The 21311-nt window shown below is 32.4% G+C and overlaps 1 protein-coding gene across 6 annotated transcripts in view; it reads left to right on the forward strand.

Moving 5' to 3' along the window:
• LOC143244972 (eye-specific diacylglycerol kinase-like) overlaps positions 1–21311 on the forward strand; it is a 324629-nt gene that overhangs the window by 241432 nt on the left and 61886 nt on the right. For all 6 annotated transcript variants that reach the window (XM_076490645.1, XM_076490634.1, XM_076490655.1 and 3 more), the window contains 3 exons: positions 7061–7139; positions 8492–8575; positions 20182–20259. In XM_076490645.1, coding sequence (XP_076346760.1) covers positions 7061–7139; positions 8492–8575; positions 20182–20259 — 241 coding nt within the window. The remainder of the gene's footprint in view (positions 1–7060; positions 7140–8491; positions 8576–20181; positions 20260–21311) is intronic.

Here is a 21311-nt window from a genome sequence, read left to right on the forward strand (position 1 = left end):
AATTAGTGACAACGTAGCCCTTTACAAATTAATACGAAAGCTTAATTTTAATGAACATTTTAAATGCTTTGAGTTAATATGGTACAGACATTTCTACCCATTAAAGTTTTTAATATGAATTTGGTAACCCATACATTTTAAGTCGAATGTACATTAATGTTATCTTTAATCGTCATAATAAATGAGGACTGTATTTCATTACTGTTAACATTTGAACGAGAATGTGACTCCAAACTACAGGAAAAAAAGACAAGAAAAGTTTAATTATTATATTGGGTAAAAAAATTTTTTCACAACTTGATAGCATGTATACAGCTAGGAAAAGTTTCCAAGCTTACCTTTAATGTGAATATATATATTCTTTAATATCATTAACTAATCTTTGTACTAAATTGAGGCTAACAAACGAATCATAGGAAGGTGTCAAAAGCGTCATCTAGCTTAAGAAGCTTACTATGATTTTTACAGACAACAGAGAATAAGAAAGTTTTATTAAAACGATTCTGAAACCTCACTACGTCTGATTAAGTTTTATTTGAAGAGCGTGAATCTTAACAATAGCCTTACAGCATAGTTTCTATTGTAAAAGTTCCATCGTAAGACTGTCATGTCCAACTCAGTCCTCTCTTCCCTGATTATATTCCATAATTCATCTACTTTATGAATAAGACGGTTTTTCAGTCTCCTTGACTTTTCAATGTCATTAGCTGCAAAGTACATCATCGTCTTGAAAATCCTAAATCCCTGTATCTTTATGATATAAGAGCAGGGATATTTTGCTTCGAAAAGAGCTGCAACATGCTCTTCCGAAAAAAAACTAGCAATAATTTCAAAATGTAGTTTTGGTACATTTCGTTCCATTTGGGCTTATATATATATATATAATTTCCATATATCGACTGTAAATATAAAGCGGCTTGTTGATCGAATATTAAAAACGCTTTAATATAACTTACTTGACAATTTGCAATAATTGTAATAATTTTATGGATAATGTTAAATTATTCATAAATAAATTTAAAAAAATTATGGTTGTAAGGACTGACGTATACAAAAACATCATACTTTACATGATAAAAAATGAAACTGTTAAAAATTAAATTCTCTTTTACTGAAACTATCTTGCAGAAAACTTAGAAGACGTTAGAAACTCGAAACTCTTCTTCGTTCAAGTAAATAACTTTAACATATGTTGTTACATGGCTCGGCATGGCCGAGCGCGTTAAGGCATGCGACTCGTAATCTGAGGATCGCGGGTTCGTGTCCGCGTCGCGCCAAACATGCTCGCCCTCCCAGCCGTAGGGGCGTTATAATGTGACGGTCAATCCCACTATTCGTTGGTAAAAGAGTTGGCGGTGGGTGGTGATAACTAGCTACCTTCCCTCTAGTCTTACACTACTAAATTAGGGGCGGCTAGGTGCAGTGGGCTAACAACCTACTCACTTAAAAACCTGTTCAAGAAACCGCAGTGTTTGCGGCCCTATGTTCCTTGAAGGAATTGAGTGGCTGATGCTGATGATCATATTGTTACATATTTGTTCAGTATACTGGGGCAGAAATACCACCTTCAGATAGCCGAGTTTTTCTCAGTTCATTCTACTTGGCTTGTACTTGAAGGTCCCCCACAAGGTCTAAATATTTACAACGCTAAAATTAGCGGTTATATTCCACTCCGTGAACACAGCAGATAGGTTGATGTGGCTGTGCTATAAGAAAATACATAAACACATGATCTAGAGAGGAGGGTAGAGACTTGAAAACTCTTAAGGTAAGGGTTTGAGTTCTGTGTAGCATCAGTAATTACTAAAGTAAAGGATGAAGATTAGAAGTTTTGTGCAAATATATGGTGATTTATTTCTACTATAAGAGTATCTTTTATTTTTTATATCTTCTAATATTGAAAAGCGGTAGAGGGTGTAGAATTTGTAGAATGGTTTAATTTTACTCTAAGGTTGTATCTAAATATTAAGGGCAACTGCCTTCCTACAACTGGCTGTTGGCTGCAAAAGACAGTAGGAGTTGAGAAGTCGTTGGGTTCAAGCATTCAACTCCCAACACCTAACTCTTTTTCTCTTAGTTTCTGGCGAGTTTTCCATCAGCCTCTGATCTTCTCTGATAAGTGGAATATGCCCAATACGTTTGGGCGCTATGGCCACAGATATTATACAATATGACTTAAAAATGACAACGACGACTGGTATTAGAAGAATAATTGTGAATATTTGGTTATAATGTTGTTATGGTTTCGTATTAACTTCATTATTATTTTATAGTGCTGATTTTAATCACCTATGGAAATTAGTGTAATTCATAACATTAGATTTATGTATATATATATTTATGAATAAATATAATAAATCTGCTATAATCTATAGAATAATTTATTCTAAAGACTTATTTATAGAATCGGTATTCCACTATATCTCATAATATTCACCTTTCCCAATATTATCGTTATCTCTTCAGACAATTTATTATTTAGTCTATGAAATTTCTACTATATTGTTATTATTATTATGATGTATTGTTTTCGTCTTCGCTTAAGGTAAGGTATGTTTTTTTTTTACTGTATTATCTGTTCCTATTCTCCTTAACCTGATTGTTTATGTGATTTGTATAATGCCTACTATTATTAATATTTTTATCTTTACTTAAGCTGGGTATACCGTGTTTATCTCTAACCTTTAATATTTCACATTCTTTTTAAGGGTATATTATGTGACTTATATTATGTTGACCCTGATTAAGTTCGCGAGTTTCCATTTTAAGTGGGCTGAGCATAGCCTAGATTTAGTATACCATGAATGCCCAATGCAAGTGACAGTTAAATCCCATTGTTCGATTAGAGTAGCACAGGAGTTGGCGGCGGGAGCTGTTATCTAGTTACCTTCTCTCTGTCTATCAATTTAAAATTAAAGACATTTATTAGTAGATAACTACTGTGTAGCTCTGCGCGAAAATCTGGAACGAAAAAAAACATATTTTTACGTACTATGTATACGTTTTTCCAGTAACTAATTTGCACATTCCTTCAGGTCGAAAACTTCATACATTTATGATAAGCTATTTTCATCTCGCACTCAAGTCCTCTAAAATTTTACTTTCTAAAAAAGTGGATTCCTCGTTATCAAATTTAAATCACTTATAGAACTGTCCTGTGTAATCACTCAAGATACTTTCCTATATAATCACACATGATACTCTTCTATGCAATCAATATATATATAAAGCACAAAAATCTGTATGTCTGTTTGTCTGTTATCTAACTACTCGTAGGTCGCTGGGCCAATCCCAAACAAGCTTTTTAAAATGATGGGCGTGTTATTGATGGTTCACTCCCCTTAATCCCTATTGTTGTTGTTATCGAGCATTTATTATTTTTGATCATGTTAATTTTAACTATATTCATAGACGGAGCCACGTTCTTAAACGCAAAAAAAAAATTATAATTACATTTTCTATAACTCAACATACACACAACGTGAGGGAAGGTACACAAACGCCTTATAAATATCAGGAGTGGACTGGTACTTTATATGGAGAAAGACAATTTAAAAAAGAAATACTTGTCACTATTGCAGTAATATATAAACTCAGATGAAGTTTCTTCTCCTACAACTACAATAAAACTGATATAAAGAGGCATTTCTCAAGTTATATCCACTTCCTAATTTGAATCGTGACCTTAAAACTTTGGTCCTTAAGGTACTTCTGTGGCCAATTACCGTCAATTAATTAACACTCCTACGAAAAGTGGGGCCTAATAGGCCCCAGAGCAACTTGAAAGGTTAGTAATATTAGGCTAATAATTTTGTATTTAAATGAAATTGCCATTTAAATCCATTAATGAATGGATTAACGAGATTCCTACTGTCCCTATCTACTATCTAGCGAAACCACAGCCAGGGGAACGGGCTTGGAGAAATCAGGACTAGAAACATCTTTTCGTAGGAGTGTTAAAAACGTGAAACAGTGTGAAAGAACAGTAAAAGCTGAGTATTGGAAGCTAATAACATAAAGCACCCTTTCCGTTACTACTTTCTCTGCTACGTCTTCCTACAAAATTACCCTGACCATCGTACAGTGTATATACCTAAAACATGATATTTGGCAACCTCCTTAGGTACCCTCCTTTGTACGAGGTATGAAAGTAAAAGATGTGGAAGTGGATGCTATGACAAATAACACACTCTCCTGTACAATCACTCAAGATATTCTCCCGTACAGTTACACAAGATGTCTTCCCATAAAGTCACATAAGATACCGTCCTCTACAATCATATAAGATAATCTACAATACAGTCACTTAAGATACTCTTTTATAGTTACATACGACGCTTCCTTCTACGATCACTCAAGATACCCTACCGTACAGTCACATAAAATGTCCTCCTGTACAATTACATGAGGTGCTCTTCTGTACAGTCACATAATATACTCTCCCGTATAATTATTCATGATACTCTCTCGTACAATCATGTAACATACCCTCCTGTACAGTCACATAAACTACCTTCCTTTATAGCTGGTTCGTGGTTCTAGTCTGAAAGTCTGATTAGTTGGAAAACATTTCTTTGTTCTTTGCAATATCAAATATTCTGTACAAACCATTTCTGTCTTCTCAATTCGCTCGCCTCTTGAAATATCGATTTGACTGTATCATCGAACAAGCAAAAACATACACTTAAAGTCTAGGCACTTTTATCCTGAAGTACTTTTCAATTCCTTTATCTCTTTCGTGTAGTCGAACACTTCCCGCCTTTCTTTGTATTAATATAACATCTGTTGGGTTCATAAGTTTACCCTTTTATTTACCTATTCAATTCAGTCAAAGGGATGTTTATAATTCTAAAAGTTAATATCAGCAAATGCTATTTATCTGGGGAATTCAATCTGACTTAGCTTGAGCGATGAAACTTCCATATAATTCACACATTAGCTTATTATTTTATGACATTAGAAACAATGTTATGAGTTCATTTGATATATGTGTACTTCATAGGTTTCCAAGAGGCTCATTACATAGGAGTCTATGTAACAAAGAAAACTGTGACTTGGATGAATGACTGTTTCGAACATCTTTTCGTTGCGTGTAATTATAAATCTGTATTTTCTTTCTATCAATTTATCCACTTCCGTCCATCGATCATTGTATCATGAAATATTTTCAATGGAAGTACGTGTGCGTTATTATCATATCAACTCCATTTTGTGATTAATACTAGTGGTTGTGAATAAATTTCACATTTCAAATGTTCTGTAAAAACAAATGGAATTTCAATGAGTTTTGTGTTCACGTCTTCTTTGGTTACGTACAGTGGTTTACATTTTGTTAGGTTTAAGACAGCGCATCATTGTTTCTGAATGATATCCTTATAACATTTTACACTTTTTCTCTAACACAGGGTATCCAAGAAAAATGTTTTACAACATGAACTGTACTGAATTTATATTTAAAAAATATATCTAATATATTTTTACATGTAAATTAGTAATGAATAGTATTAAAAGTTGGTAGTCACTGACATAATTTATGTCTGCGAGTTAAGAGTGGTATTTGCATTTTTAGACACTGTATGGTCGCATAGTATACAAGTTACAAATTATAAAGAACAGTCGTTGCCCATACTTATTGTAGCTATTCTTTGCATTTGCCGTTCTAATTCACAAAGAGACCTCAAATATATGTTTTGAATGATTTAAGTTTGACTGTTCCAGCACATCTTAAGATGTCACATTTTATTTAAGCAAATAGAGTTATAAGCAGTAGGTAGTTTAAAACTAAACATTTATTTGTGTTCAAAGTGATAGTTATATCTCATATGTTAACATTTTATTCTAAGTAGTATATCTATGAAAGTTCATGGAAATATAAACCTTATATGATGATCATTATTAAAAGGAAAGGTTATTTTGTCCTGGATATGTTTCGTTTATGTATCAGTACCGCTGATTTCGAGGTATAACTTAATGTGCAGTTTAAGTCGAATGGGTCAAATTTCTTTTATATTTCAACCTTCATTCATATACAAATCGAAGTGGAGGATAAATCACATACAAAACCGTTGCGTTATATATTGTACCACTGGATAAGAAATATGATGGCAAATGTGCAGAAATTTGAAGATAGATAAAGTTAGCCAAAAACGGAAAATTACAAATATAACAGAGGTTGAAAGGTCAAGAGGGCGTGAACTTGCTGTTGAGTTGTTAATTGAGCATCATAATCTTCACATCTAAGAAGAAAAATTATTTTATGAAACTTTGAGAAATTTTGTTTACTAGTCTCTAGATTAGTCAATATGTTTCATATAGTCCATGTATCACACCAAATGTCGGTAACACACCAGGGGACGAAACTTCATGGGTATCAAATTATTTGTACCACCCCAAGAAATAAGTAAACATACAATAACTTTTTTAAATAAGTAATTTTATCCTTTTACTAGCGTATCGCCCATTTTCGCATTGACCTATAAAGCCCACCGCATTTTAAGTTTCTAACGTTTTTTTTTTTTTTATTTTGGCCGATTGCCACCAAATTTGCTGACTTTTTTACAAGTTTAATTTAAAATGTTTTGATACATATCTCCATCCAGGTTGCCACATCAACCCAAATTCTTAATCTTGTTTATCAATTTTTGCTCCGTTTATGTGCATGTTTTCATATTTTATTTTAAGAAAGTATCATTCAAAAGTGCAAAGATATCCTTTTGTATCTTTTAGAATCGGTAACAACTGCACCAAATATGTTTCAGTGGAACTTTGATGATCTTTGAGCAATTTGAAGTTTTACTAAAAATTACTTGAAAATCTGAGATTTTACATATTTTTTTAAGTTTCTTATTTATAAAAATAACTAATTTTTGAATTAATATGAGATATTAATCCAATTTTTTTCAAATATACCTTATAGATCTCATGGCATAAAGATATTACTCAGTTTCTCCGAGACTAGAATGTCGCAAACTTTAAAACCATTTGATTAGTGAAAAGTTCAGCACAATAATTTCGTTACACTTATTCTGTCTTTTGTTTGTTTTGCGTGTTTTTTTTTCAGAAAAGCAATTCAGGGAGAAGTTAAGATATCCACAGAAAATGGAGAAACAAGAATGCTGCATAACTTTCCGGATTGGGGCGTAAGTTTCCCTTTGTTGAACTTAAATTGGATAGAATATATTATTACAGACTAAATAACGCAATAAAAAATGTGATTATTTACTATTCTATCTATGTTTAGACAAAATCGATATCAAAAGCAAATGAAACTTACTACAATGTTTAATTAAGGTGTTTTAAACTTTACAGTTACTTATTTAACGATTTACTTAACAAGAACTCTGGTAGAAAACATAAACATTTACATTGAATTCGTATTAGAAAATTTATGTGTAAGCAACTATGAAAACTAAAAAGTGAAACTATTGTCTTTAATCTTCACAGAGGTTTAAAGTTTTTATCATATGCTATCATCTTAGGTTGTACAAATATAATGTTGCCCTACATGAAATATGGATTCGTTTCATCTTATATTTCACTTTGTATTTTTCATGCAATTACATTAATTTTATTTATATAAAGAAAATGAACTGTAAAAAAAAATAATTGTGATACACAATGAAGTTTATTAGATCTGATTTTCTAACAATTAGATGTCAACAAATGTTGTAAGTACATTGAAATAAAGTATAAAAATGATTAGTATGAATAATGGGCTTGTAAAACTGGAATTAAATGCATATACCTTAGCTTGTTTGAATGTCACCTTAGTGTGTTAGTCAATAAGCATTTTAAGTGGCAACTGTTTTTATAACTGCTCTTAGATATAACCTTATTTTCAATTTTATTGACAACTCTATAATACTGTTCTAAGAAGTGCTCTTTAATCTAGTTTTTCTTCGTTCTACAAGTTTTAGTTTTCAACCGCACGATTTTGAAACCATCTTGTTTACAGACAGTGTAACTTGTTCTTAAACACTTCAAAGTGTCATCAACAGCACGTAATTAAAATACATCTTAAATAAACTCAGAGGAAATCTGAAGTTGGTCCTTCACCAATAGTACTTCTTCATTGGAATAAGTTAACACTACAAATAACGACAATGGTCTTCTATTTCAGCTCTTTATGAGTACAAAGACGATTATGTTGTGAGAAGTTGAGAGTTTAGCTTTACATTACATAAGCAATAAAATTAAACACAGTGTAGTTTAATATAATTATGAGGCGCTTTCAATGTCATTCATTTGCAGCTGTTTAGATATTTGTTGTATACGTAAGAAGCTGATAACCCAATTGACTATTTACCATTTGATATTCAGCTTGTCATGATGTAGATACTCCTATAAACGGCTTGATAATAAGGGATAATAAAGAGCGAATATTTAGCAAAAGTGCTGAATATATTATAAGTGAAATGTTGTAAACTTTTTTAGAAAAAAAGTTAACAGTTTTTATGTAAAATATTCCGATGTACTATTTTCTTTTCCTTAGGAGACTGCTGTCAATGGAGACCACATCTGGGTTGCCACAAGTGCCTCTGGAGACTTGTGCTATGTTGGAGAATACGATTGCTCGGTAAGACGCAGTGGTCTTTGTTATTGATGATAAACTTAATAGTGATTTACGTCATTTTCAAACGGACTGTCTTGTTAAATACTACTGAAATCCAAACATGATGTCAGAAAAATACGTAAATTCTTACTATGAAACGATAAAAACCCTGTAACCCGAGCACTTTCGAAAGTACCATCTGAAACAAACTTATTGTTAAATTCTAATAAGTTGCATTTTCACATAATTAAGTGACAGTCATTACATAAACAAAATAAAAATAAAAATATACTGACATCTATGAAGATATTCAAGTTACAGTATCACGAACAATATCTATTGATAATTTTAATTATTTATGGAAAGGATATTTGAAAGAGAATCTTATAATGACGCGATTTTAATTATTCTTTCGTGTGTTTTTTTGTTTATATATCTTGATTAAATTCAATATTAAGTATATATCTTTCGAGTAAACATACAATATTTTATAATTAAAGAAATTAACTTGACTACAATGAGGAAAACAAATTCAAGAGGTGAGAAAATTGAAGGCTACTTTGCTGTTTGTCCGAACAACAAAATATATTATGAATGAATTATTCAACACAATGTGAAAACAAGTTAATGTCAGGTTTGATTTCAACTGTTTTTCGTCTTGATTCTGCGTACAATCAAGTATAAGATAATTGTCTGTGTATGTCAAATTTTATATAAACCTGGATTATTTAGAGTAAGTGTCTGCGACTTATTGGCAAGAAGTTTGAACAATAAACGAAGAGCGCAAAATTCCCTTGTTTTGAAATAATATATTGAAGTCAAGTTAAATCTATGTAAAGAAATTAGTTACACTCCATACATACGGGTTCAACTACTCAAGAACCAAAATGACAAAATAAATTATTATTTTATATCTCTGTTATCACAATACAATCAATGATAGATTCACTTACACTACCCCGTGGGTTACCACAGATGTCTTCAGAAATTTAAATACTTCTCTTTTATGTCAAAAAACCTCACAAACTGGTCCAATTACTTTAAAATGCAACTGATAAAACGAATTGTCATTCTGTTTTTCTGTTATCGTAATACAAGCTGTGATACTTCTACTGAAAAAAATCACCCGTTACAGCTAAACTGATAATAACGCAGTCTAACTTCATTTTTTAGCCGAGGCATAGTGATTTACAGAATTACTCTGAGTTGTTGTTATTTTTCTTTCAATTAGAAACATTTAGCTTCGTAGCTCCCTCATCTCTTGATTTATTTGAAATCTAGTTACAGTTCTGGATTCAAGAAGTTAAACCTTTTGATTGATGCATTTGACCACGCATAAGGTCTCAAACTGCCTAAAAAAGTTCATTTTGAGGGCAAGCTGGTAAAGATTCTAATGAGTAATAAAACTATACGCGCACCACACGCTTGGAATTGCTGATGTACAAAAATATGGCGAATGAAGAGGAAAGATAAATGTCTCTTAGATGAATTTGTTTTAGTACTGCTTAAAAGAATCTCAAGTACCGTGGCTATTGTGGATTCCCTCTTATTTTCACTTTTACTTTTCACTAATGTAGTTTCTTTCTCTCTCAATCTGCACGTATTTATAAAACGTGGTAGAAAAATCTAGAAATATCTACCTATCTTACAACAACAGTATTACCTACAACAAGAAAAAATTAGAATAAGATGACTTCAACAATATTGCAATAACCTAGTACAACAATTAAACTACTTACACAATGTATGACTCGTAGAGAGTTATGTAATAAAACAAGTCAACATTATTGCTTTTAAAATGATCAACTTTTAATACTCTTGTTACGAAGGCTAAATAATCATTAAATATTAAATTACTAAATAAACTAAATAATGTATGTTAAATTGAACATTCTTGTTTATCCAAGAGAGTATTTTTTTCTTTTTGTTTTACTTTTACACACAGCTACGTGAGAGCTATCTACGCTATGAATTTTCCATTAAGAAGTGATAGAGTAGAGGAAAAGCAGCTATTAAATCCCACCAGCCCTTGGGCAGTTCTAATAGAATAATGAGATCGACTGTCACTATATAATGGTCTAAAGGCTGAAAGAGCGAAAATGTTCGATGGTACAATTCGACCTCGTGATCACATGTTGCGTGTTGAGCGCCATAACCATGATAACACGCAAGGCTACTAGTTAATTGAAATTTCATTAATAACAACAACAAAAATTCATTAGTGATAGCATTACACGAACATAGTGACAGCGAGCTACCTATGTAGCTTTCGTTTGTTGCTCCCTGTGGTACAGTGGTATGTCTGCGGACTCACACGGTTTAAACCGGGTTTCGATACCAGTGATGGGGAAGGCATAGATAGCCCATTATATAGCTGAGTGCTTAATTCTAAATAATCGATCGATCAAATTTGTTTGTCAAAGTTTTAAACACGAAAACTTTTCATTATTTTACTAACTCTGATTCCAAATAGATATATACTGTTAGTCTAAAAAAACACAGTTAATTTATTTTTGATATAACTATTTGTTTTTCATTTATCAAAATATCTTGATGTGATGTTCTGTTATCATATTTTACGCATTCCATTAAGTATAATGTAGTAATTTGGTGTAAACGTTTTTAGTTGTTTATCAAGAAAAGTGTTTTTGTTAATTAGCTTGTTCCTTTACCTATCTTTGGGTTAAATTTAAGTTACAAAGAGCAATGTATTGTGACTTTCTATTTTAAATTGTTTACAGTAAATATACTTTATTTTAAGTTCATCAGTTCATCTTTCTAACTCGTAAAGAAATCTATATTGCTTAAAACATATATCTTTGTGTAAGTTAAAGTATAAATATTCAAGGTCTGATTTATTGGTGACTTTATAACAGTCTTCTCTTTTCTGAAGTAAAATTTCACATTCTGTGAAATACTACAACATATCTTGACCTTTAACACAAAAGCGGTTTCATTGTTAGTATAAATCAAGATTTATGTTAACGAACATAAGTCACTAAATTTCGGGGTTCAATTCCCTGCCTTAAACAGAGCGCAGATATGTGGCTTTACGATGAACACTTTTTACTGGCTTCTAAGACAGATTCTTAACTTTTGTCTTATTTCATACTAATATTTATTTTCGTTTAAAGAGTGATCAAACTTCTTGTTTTGTTCACAAATTTTTCTTACTTTTCCTATTTATATGTTAAATATGTAAGAATAATTACCTAGTTTATGGCGATTTAATGCAAATGTGTACACCATTTAAAAACAACAACAACTAGTTTAGTGTTCATGGCATATTAACAATTACATGCAGCTAAACTTAGTCTAGTTTCTTTTGATAATATGAGAAATGTTGCACCTAGTGGGAAGTGAAATTGTTTACGTGACTAAAACAGTTTTTGCAATTCGCTGAATAAATTACTTTTATTTCTGTTATTTACAATCGTCAACTTTGTTACTAGACTTATATTTGAAATCGATGGGCATGTTTATAACACATTCACCTTTATCTATGTTTCTCATCGAAAAGTGCTAAGTTCGTCTAGTGTTGTTATTAGTATTTTATAAACATAGTTTGTTTCAACAATAGTTTACTTTAACTCCATTTACCAATTTGTTCTGTTATTGTTATAGAAATATAGTCGTAGTGATTAAAATTATGTTTTATCTTTAGTCAAAAGAAAGCAGTTTTAGATGTAGACTCTTTACAAATTTAGATATATTTATTTCAAGCACGCTTTTATTTACATAGCTTACTCTTTTTAATTTTATCTTTGTCTTACAACTTTTTTGTGTCTCTCTATCGATTTGTTTTTTTTTATTTAGTAAATTTTAAATTATTAAGAATAAATACTTGTGACTATGGTTGATTAAGTTTAAATGTCATACATTGATAAGTTTATTTGTAAAATTTAATTATTATTAATTTCGAAATAGTGTTCATTCGTAGATTATTTCTTGAAAGGAGGTAATCATATATACTTCGAAAACTAAGTAAAGAGAAAGTCTATGTATTTAGCTCATAAGTTCAAAAGATGAGCCTGGAGGTTTATTTATGCATTTACAAGGCTTGCTCCTAGATCCAGTTATATCAGAATGAAAGCTTAAAAAGTTCCATTAACCTCTCTTTTCTGCTCTTATAGCTTTCATATATATATATATCCAGCAGGTAAAAATGCAGTATATATATATATACTAAGGCCTGTGTACTTACATCACTGTAGCTTGTTTTTTTCTCCCATTCTATCTTTTCTTTTCCTTCTGTAATTAAACATTCGCCTACACGGATGACGTAAATAACTGGCAAATTGAAATATCAGACATAATACTAGCTCTGTAACATTACAGTAATTTATCAGCTTTCTGTAATTTTTGATAAAAAGTCAAAACCCTAAAAAAAATGAAGGCTTAGTGAATTCCGTTTTGTATAAGGAAGATTCCCTAATATAAAATATTTAATTCATGTATGAAGTAGCAATCACTGAAAGGTTTTCTCAAAAAATACCCATTTGTGTCATAAAACATATTCTTGATTTTCTACATCTCACGAAAAGTTTTGAAATATTATTAGAGAGATAATCTATTGTTTCTATTATTATTTGATATAATGTTTAAATAATTAATAAATGAAATACCCCTAATATCGACACAGACACACACTATTATACAGAGGGAAAATGAAGCAAAAAACACTACCACTAAAGCATCTAAGGTTTTATACACCCACGTGATACCCATTTATAACTAAAAGTATTACGAAAACGTGTAATACTTTTTAAAAAACGTGCCTCATGTAATGATTATATCATCTTTAACTCTGTATATCAGTGTGTGTGTCTGTGTCAATATTAGGGGTATTTTATTTATTAATTATAAAAACATTTTATTAAATATTAATAGAAACAATATATTATCTCTCTAATAATATTTAAAAAATATTCCATGTAATACTTTTTTAAAAATGTGCCTCATATAATGATTATATTATTTTTAACTCCTGAAAGTAACGAACATATTTGAATATTTTGTTATTTCGTTTCTCTTGCAATTTCATTTCTCTCACGTTTGCGGCTTCAGCTTGAAAAATACTTAGAAAAAGCAGTATAAATATTCAAGTTCCACTTGAATGGTGTCATCTTTCAACAGAACAACACTTTCCAGGTTACTAATTGCTTGATTAACCTGGTTATCAAACAAGAACTTCACATTTGAATCACTAGTTTCCTTTCCTCCCAAACCATTAACATACACATTGAATGGTCGAATGATTTCAAGAGGACTTTTCTAGATGATCAAAATAAGATAAGTAAAGAGTAGCAATTCGTAATTATTTTGAAATAAGCCAGACGCTATCAAAATTGATTGAATACATATGTTTGTTTTAAGGATTATAATACACTGTTCTTTCTTCCATATTTCCGCTCAAAAAAAATCCTTCCCTCCTGCAGAAAAGAATAAGAATACGTTGGTTTGTTTTGAATTTCGCGCAAAGCTACTCGAGGGTTATCTGCGCTAGCCGTCCCTAATTTAGCAGTTTAAGACTATAGGGAAAGCAGCTAATCATCACCGCCCACCGCTAATCCTTGGGTAACTCTTTTACCAACGAATAGTGGGATTGACAGTCACTTTGTAACACCCTCACGGCTGAAAGTGCGAGCATGTTTGTTGTGACGGGGATTCAAACCCGCAACCCTCACATTACGAGTCGAACGCCTTAACACACTTGGCCATGCCGGGCCTACAAGAATACGATTTCAATTAAACGTTCAACGAAAAATTAACAAATATTTTACTCATCACTAGTCCATTCCACCTGTTTAGAGGTATAATATGAATTATCTCTGTTTTGTTTTTAATACATCTGGCACCCCTTTCATATTGAATTCTGATATAAACATCTTTTTTGTCATATAAATGAATAAGCTATATTGAAAATAAGATCAATTTTATCTCCAATAAAGCTCCAAACTAAGTGAATTTTTAGTAGAAAAACGTTTTTTTCACTTAAATGAAAACATATTGTTGATTTATTAGAACCACATTCTTATGCAGCTGTTTTTATTTGTTTTGTATTTTGTAATTATATCATTATTATTTAAATATTCCTTTTCCAAAAAAAGATAATTCTTTGAGAACAGTTAACTAGTATCAATGTGAGCATTTAGTAATCTAGAACATTGTGATTAATGGCAATAATTGTAATACTTAACATTATGAAAATTTATGGTATTCTTAATTTACTGATACGTATATCTATAAATATAAAATCAAAATAATGTTTTGCTAAAGGATCTCTTCTTCGTTTCTGTATATCAAAGACGGTACATGTTGGTAACAAAATTTCATTTCTGTTTAATCATTATTCACCATTATTTCTACTGGTTTTCCAGTCACATTTCAACAGTTCGATCGCACACTATAGAATAACATAAATACCCGTTTCATTCTCCAGCTTCTCGATTATGTTGCGCACTATTGCTCAGATACGTGGACGGCTTTTGCTGCTAAACTTCATATTTGTGAACCCCCTCTATAGAAGACGACTCACTTTTCTTACTACAACTGGAATACGACTTGTTGCGGGTCTCTTTTTGAATGATTCTGGGTCATCAAGTTGATCCACCTTTGTTTTCTAATGCCGTTAAGTACAAGGAATATTCCCGTTATAAAATTTATAAATTCCCTAGCTGAACACATTTATGAATATTTTGCGTCGGAAAGGATTGTTACATACCTTTCCGAAAAGCAATCAGATTTCGATGGCATCAGACTACATACAAAACGACAACAATTACAAAATGTAGCTGTGATGTCGCTTCCTGCTTTGTTTATTCCAACTAGATTGGATATATTTTACTCAACGTTTTATGTATGGTCTTTTAGTATTAAGCCTGCCATAACCAGGTTGTCAGAGAGCTCTACTCGCTATCTGAGGGTTATGGAATCAAACTTCCGTTCCACCAAACATACTCATCCTTTAGCCGTGGAGGCGTTACAATGTGACCGTCAATCCCACTATTCATGGGTTAAAGAGTAACCCAACAGTTGCCGATAGGTAATGATAACCAGTTGCTTCTCTCTAGTCTCACACTGCTAAATTAGGGACAGCTAACACAGATGGCCCTCGTGTAGATTTGAGACAAACCAAGAAACACTTCAGTATTGTATGGTTTGAATAAAGAAATCATGCTAATAATATCAGTGATGATTTAAATGTAAATTCCATCGAGTATGGAAGAAACATAAATTAGATGTAACGTTACGGGGAACTTTATGGTATATAAAAATATGGTATATGTGGAATGATCTTTTATTATTTTACATTGTGTTGTTACAATCATCGATATTTCATATAACACAACTACTTAGTTGTATTGCGTAGTTTCTCGTTGATCGTTGTGCTTTCTTTTATATTGGTTTTTGTTAAAGATTTTGCTGTATTATTAATGCGTTTAGTGTGGTGTTCCTGCAAAGATAATAAATTAATTGGCGTAAATGTTTGATAAGATGTGATAGCTTCTCGTTACATTTCGTCAACTTCAGTTAAAGATTCAAATATATCGCTTTGTAACTTTCTTGTAAACGTGCGCATTCACAGCTTCATGTTCATTGAATCAGGACTGCAACAGAGAGCTTACAGAGTAAGCTTACAAAGTATAGATCGAATAGTGAATGTAAGCGTGAACAAAGTTAAATTTTACTTTTTTAAAAAATTAGTACGTTGATGGTGAAGTTTAATATTAAAAGACGGTTATAAAATGTTAAAAGTCACATCACAATTTTGTTTCATTATACTATAATTCTGTGAAAATCACTTACAAAGGAATACGCTAGTTAAAAAATCATTCACGAAGAAATACCTTAGTTTAAAGATCACGTACAAGAGAATACGCTACTTTAAAATATTTTAAAAGAGTTTATGTCTGAAGAAGTTTTCGGTACTGAACAAACGTTAGCATGAAAAATATATATAGACATGTGGTTTTCTCTTGCACGTTAGTCATCGAATATAATAATAAACCATCATACTATTTTATCTACAACCAGGAGTTCAGGAATACGCATGAGAGCTAATACTGCTAAAATTGGGGGTTTTATCCTCACGATGGACAGAGTACAAGTAGTTGATTATATAACTTTACGCTTAAGTACAACATATAAACAAAAGGAATCTATAACAATCGTGTAACTTACGACTGGTTTAAACTTTAAACATAGTTTCTTTCATTTCCTATGACTATCGCGTGTTCGAATCCACGTCGCACCAAACATGCTCGCCCTTTCGGCCGTGGGGGTGTCATAATGTAATGGTCAATCCCACTATTTGTTAGTAAAAGAGTAACTTAAGAGTTGGCTGTGGGTGGTGATGACTAGCTACCTTCCCTCTAGTTTTACATTGCTAAATTAGGGACAGCAAGCGCAGATAGCCCTCGAGTAGCTTTGCGCGAAATTCAAAAACAAACAAAACAAACCTCTGGCTATTTTATTTCCATTACACTGATGTCTCTTGACCACTAATATGAGTTCTTGCTTTTGTCACACTTTAATCTAGCACAAACAGTTTCTAACATCTTGTGGTATTAAATATATTTGCAAGAAAAAAAAAAGCAATGCACAAACAAGATCAAAGTGTTCCTTTGTACTCAGTAAATTAACCACTTTTTAATTTCTTTTGTCAGTATTTTTATTTGTTTGTTTTAGAGCAAAGCGATATTAGACGTTCTGCTGTGTCCATCGAGAGGAATCAAACCCCGGATTTTAGCATTGTAAACTTACCTATAATCCAACAGTAGAACCGGTAGACTCTTTTTTCAGACTGCTTTCTAAGTATTTTAATATATTTTACCACAACATAAGTTTGTTTTCCAATAAATTTGATCGAAAATTGTTACTGTAATAATGAACTTGGATTGACAAAAATTCTTACTTGTTTTGTGAATATATTCTTTGCACCAGATCTTTTATGAGAGATGTAATGTCACTCACTGCTGAGTATTTAAAAATACTAAATAATTTAGATACTAGAATACAACGTTTGACATGCGCGTGTTTATCAGATTAAGATATCAGCATGACTTTACCGAAATTTATAATAAGCTGATAATACGTTTGTTGCTTGCTTCCTTAGGCCGAATATATTTTACAAATTTCAAAAATGGCTCAAGGATATTGTGTCATTTACACAAATACTGTATTTTATAAATATATTATGAATATCAGTAATAGATCACATAGTCTGAATTCAACAACTAGCCAAATAATTGCGTATAATCATTAAATATTTCACATGTTTGTATATTTTGGAATATGAGAATGTTGCAGAATAAACTACATATTGCTTGTTTGTTTTTTTAATTTCACGCAAAGCTACACGAGGACTGTATGTGCTAGCACTGTAAGACTAGAGGGAAGGTAGCTATTCATCACCACCCACCGCCAGTTTTTTGGGCTACTCTTTTAAACGAATAGTAGAATCGACCGTCACATTATAACGTCCCACGGCTGAAAGGGCAAGCATGTTTGATATGACGGGGATTCAAACCCGCGAGTCGAACGTCCTAAACACCTGGCCATGCCGGGCCTATAAAGATTTTTAATAAAGATAGGTTTTTTGTTGTTTTTTTAGAATTCTGAGGTTATATCTAGCGCTCCCTGAAGCAGAGTTTTCTTGCACAACGTAGCTTAACTAGATGTAGTTCTATGTTTATTTTTGAAAATAAACTATTATTGTAGTTCTCTTAATAAAAGTTCCACGACGGGTTACCTGGACTTTCTCCACCGTGTGGAATTTAACTTTGGATTTTATATTTTCAAGCCATTAAACTTACTCCAGATACTGGACAACATTCGGGCGTAGTACATATAATAATATGTCAATGATTATGTGAAGTTCATGATAATTTTTTAATATATTTATGCTTCTTTCTGGCTTAGACTCATTTTGATTTCTTTTAGCAAATTCCTGCTGAATCATTCAGTATAAAAGAACAGCTAGTAATGAAATATAAAACATCAATAACATTTCTTTTGTTTGTTTGTTTGAAGTTAAGGGAAAATCTACACAATGGGCTATTTTTGCTCCACCAACCGGGCATATTGAAACTTTGTTTCCAGCGTTGTAAGTCCATAAATATATCGAATTCCTGTCGTACCAAACATGCTGGCTCTTTCAGCCGTGGGGGCATCATATTGTAATGGTCAATCCCACTGTTCGTTGGTAAAAGAGTAACTCAAGAGTTGGCTGTGGGTTTTGATGACTAGCTGCCTTCCCTCTAGTCTTACACTGCTAAATTAGGGACGGCTAGCGCAGATAGCCCTCGAGTAGCTTTGCGCGAAATTCAAACAAACAAATAAATCATAAATATTCCGCTGTGCCACTGGGGAGCGATACCGAAGGAACCAACTAATTTTCCGTGGAAACATTAACTTTTCCATGGGTGTCATTACATACTCTAAACCATTACGACTTTAAAGTGTTATAAAACACCTTTTTGTCGAACTTTCGTAACAGTAATTTTTTTGATATTTTTTATTCCTTTTCAGTAACACAGTATTTTCTCAGATTATTAAACTATTATGCACACATTAATAACTTCGTTATCGTTCTTACATCATTTGTTATTATAAAACGTTTCAACCTAAGATCTACGTCAGACAATGAAGATCGTCTACCCATGAATTGAAAATGCAGCTACCAGATTGAATCATTCTATAATAAATAACAAATATAACATGAAAAATTAATAAAAACCAGTACCAATAAAGAAAATTAATTCTTAGTTTTTGTACAGTTTTGGACTATACTTCTGAATCTTGTTTTTATTTATTTAGAATTAAGCACAAAGCTACACAATGGGATATCTGTGCTCTGCCCACCACGAGTATCGAAAGCCGGTTTTTAGTGTTGTTGTTGTTGTTTAGAATTAAACACAAAGCTACACAATGGGCGATCTGTGCTCTGCCCACCACGAGTATCGAAAGCCGGTTTTTAGTGTACAAGTTCGCAGACATACTACTGTGCCACTGGGGGACTATCAGGGAAATAATTTCCTCTTAATGTGTAGAAACCTGCACATTATGAAGTTAATCGTCTTTATCAAGTATTGTTATTTCATTTTTTCAGACAAGTAATTTCCTTTCAGTGCCAAAATTGACTTCTAAGGTCATGTTTGAGTAGGTCAAAAACCAGTTAGGGGTGGATTGGGAATCTTAAGAAGTGGTGGATAAATGGAATTGTTGTATTTCTACTTCTCTGGACCGTCTTTTTGAGGAAACCACCTGGGAGCAGCACACTTTCGAATGATCAAGAATTAGTTGAGAACAAAATATAAATATATGAGCAAAACATGTCGGCTGCGCACCATATCTCATAAGAAATACGAGTATTTTTTGTATTATCGATGACTAACAATTTATATTAACAGTATGAATGAAAGAAGACTAATTTAGTTAAACGTTTTGGATGAATGTTAATGATTTTGATAAATAATGAATTATATTTTATTTCAATTGTTATTCATTGTGTTTATTTAATTTTCATTATATTTGCATCATATGTTCATCCCAAGTTATATAATGAAACTGAGCAGTTAAATAAAATGTTATTTTTTGTTATTTTTCTCTTTTTGTGTATATTATAGAAACAAGGACCAAGAATGAAGTGTCCTGCTTGTAAAATAACAGCTCATACTGGGTGTATAAGTATATTAACTGAGAAGGTAAGTAACTCTTACCACTAAGTAAGTTTGACAACAGATTAAGAAAAATTAGCTGAAAATCCCTGGTACAATAACATCGCTAAAGCAGCAAGAGAAGGGGCAAACATACAAGTGTTTCAGATCCCTACGCTCCCCAAACCCCGTTTTCAAATACCCACACCAAACATGTTTAGTGTTGGAATAACATTGGCAGAACAGAGAAGCGGTTCAAACCCAGTTACGTCCTTCAACCACTTCACAAAATACCCACACCAAATATATATAGTCTTGAAATAACACGAGCTGAACAGACAAGCGGCTCAAACCCAGTTGCGTATCCCGACACTTTTTCTAAATACCCACACCAAATATATAAAGTGTTGAAATAACACGTGGTGAACAGAGAAGCGGTCAAACACAGTTTGCCTCCCAACCCTTTCCCAAAATACCCACATCAAACATATATAATGTTGAAATAACACGGGGTTAGCAGACAAGCGGCTCAAACCCATTTGCTCCTCCCACCCTTTCCCCAAATACCCACACCAAACATATATAGTTTTGGAATGTCACGGGCTGAACAGACAAGCGGTTCAAACCCAGTTGCGCCTCCAACCCCCTTCCCCAGATACCAACACCAAATATATATAGTGTTGAAATAACACAGGCGGAACAGACAAGCGGGTCAAACCCAGTTGCGCCTCACATCTCCTTCCCCAAATACCCACACCAAATATATATAGTCTTGAAATAACACGAGCTGAACAGACAAGCGGTTCAAACCCAGTTGCGCCTCCAACCCCTTCCCCAGATACCAACACCAAATATATATAGTGTTGAAATAACACAGGCGGAACAGACAAGCGGGTCAAACCCAGTTGCGCCTCACATCTCCTTCCCCAAATACCCACACCAAATATATATAGTCTTGAAATAACACGAGCTGAACAGACAAGCGGCTCAAACCCAGTTGCGTATCCCGACACTTTTTCTAAATACCCACACCAAATATATAAAGTGTTGAAATAACACGTGGTGAACAGAGAAGCGGTCAAACACAGTTTGCCTCCCAA

This window comes from Tachypleus tridentatus, chromosome 1 (genome assembly GCF_004210375.1).
Source record: "Tachypleus tridentatus isolate NWPU-2018 chromosome 1, ASM421037v1, whole genome shotgun sequence".
Lineage (NCBI taxonomy): Eukaryota > Metazoa > Arthropoda > Merostomata > Xiphosura > Limulidae > Tachypleus > Tachypleus tridentatus.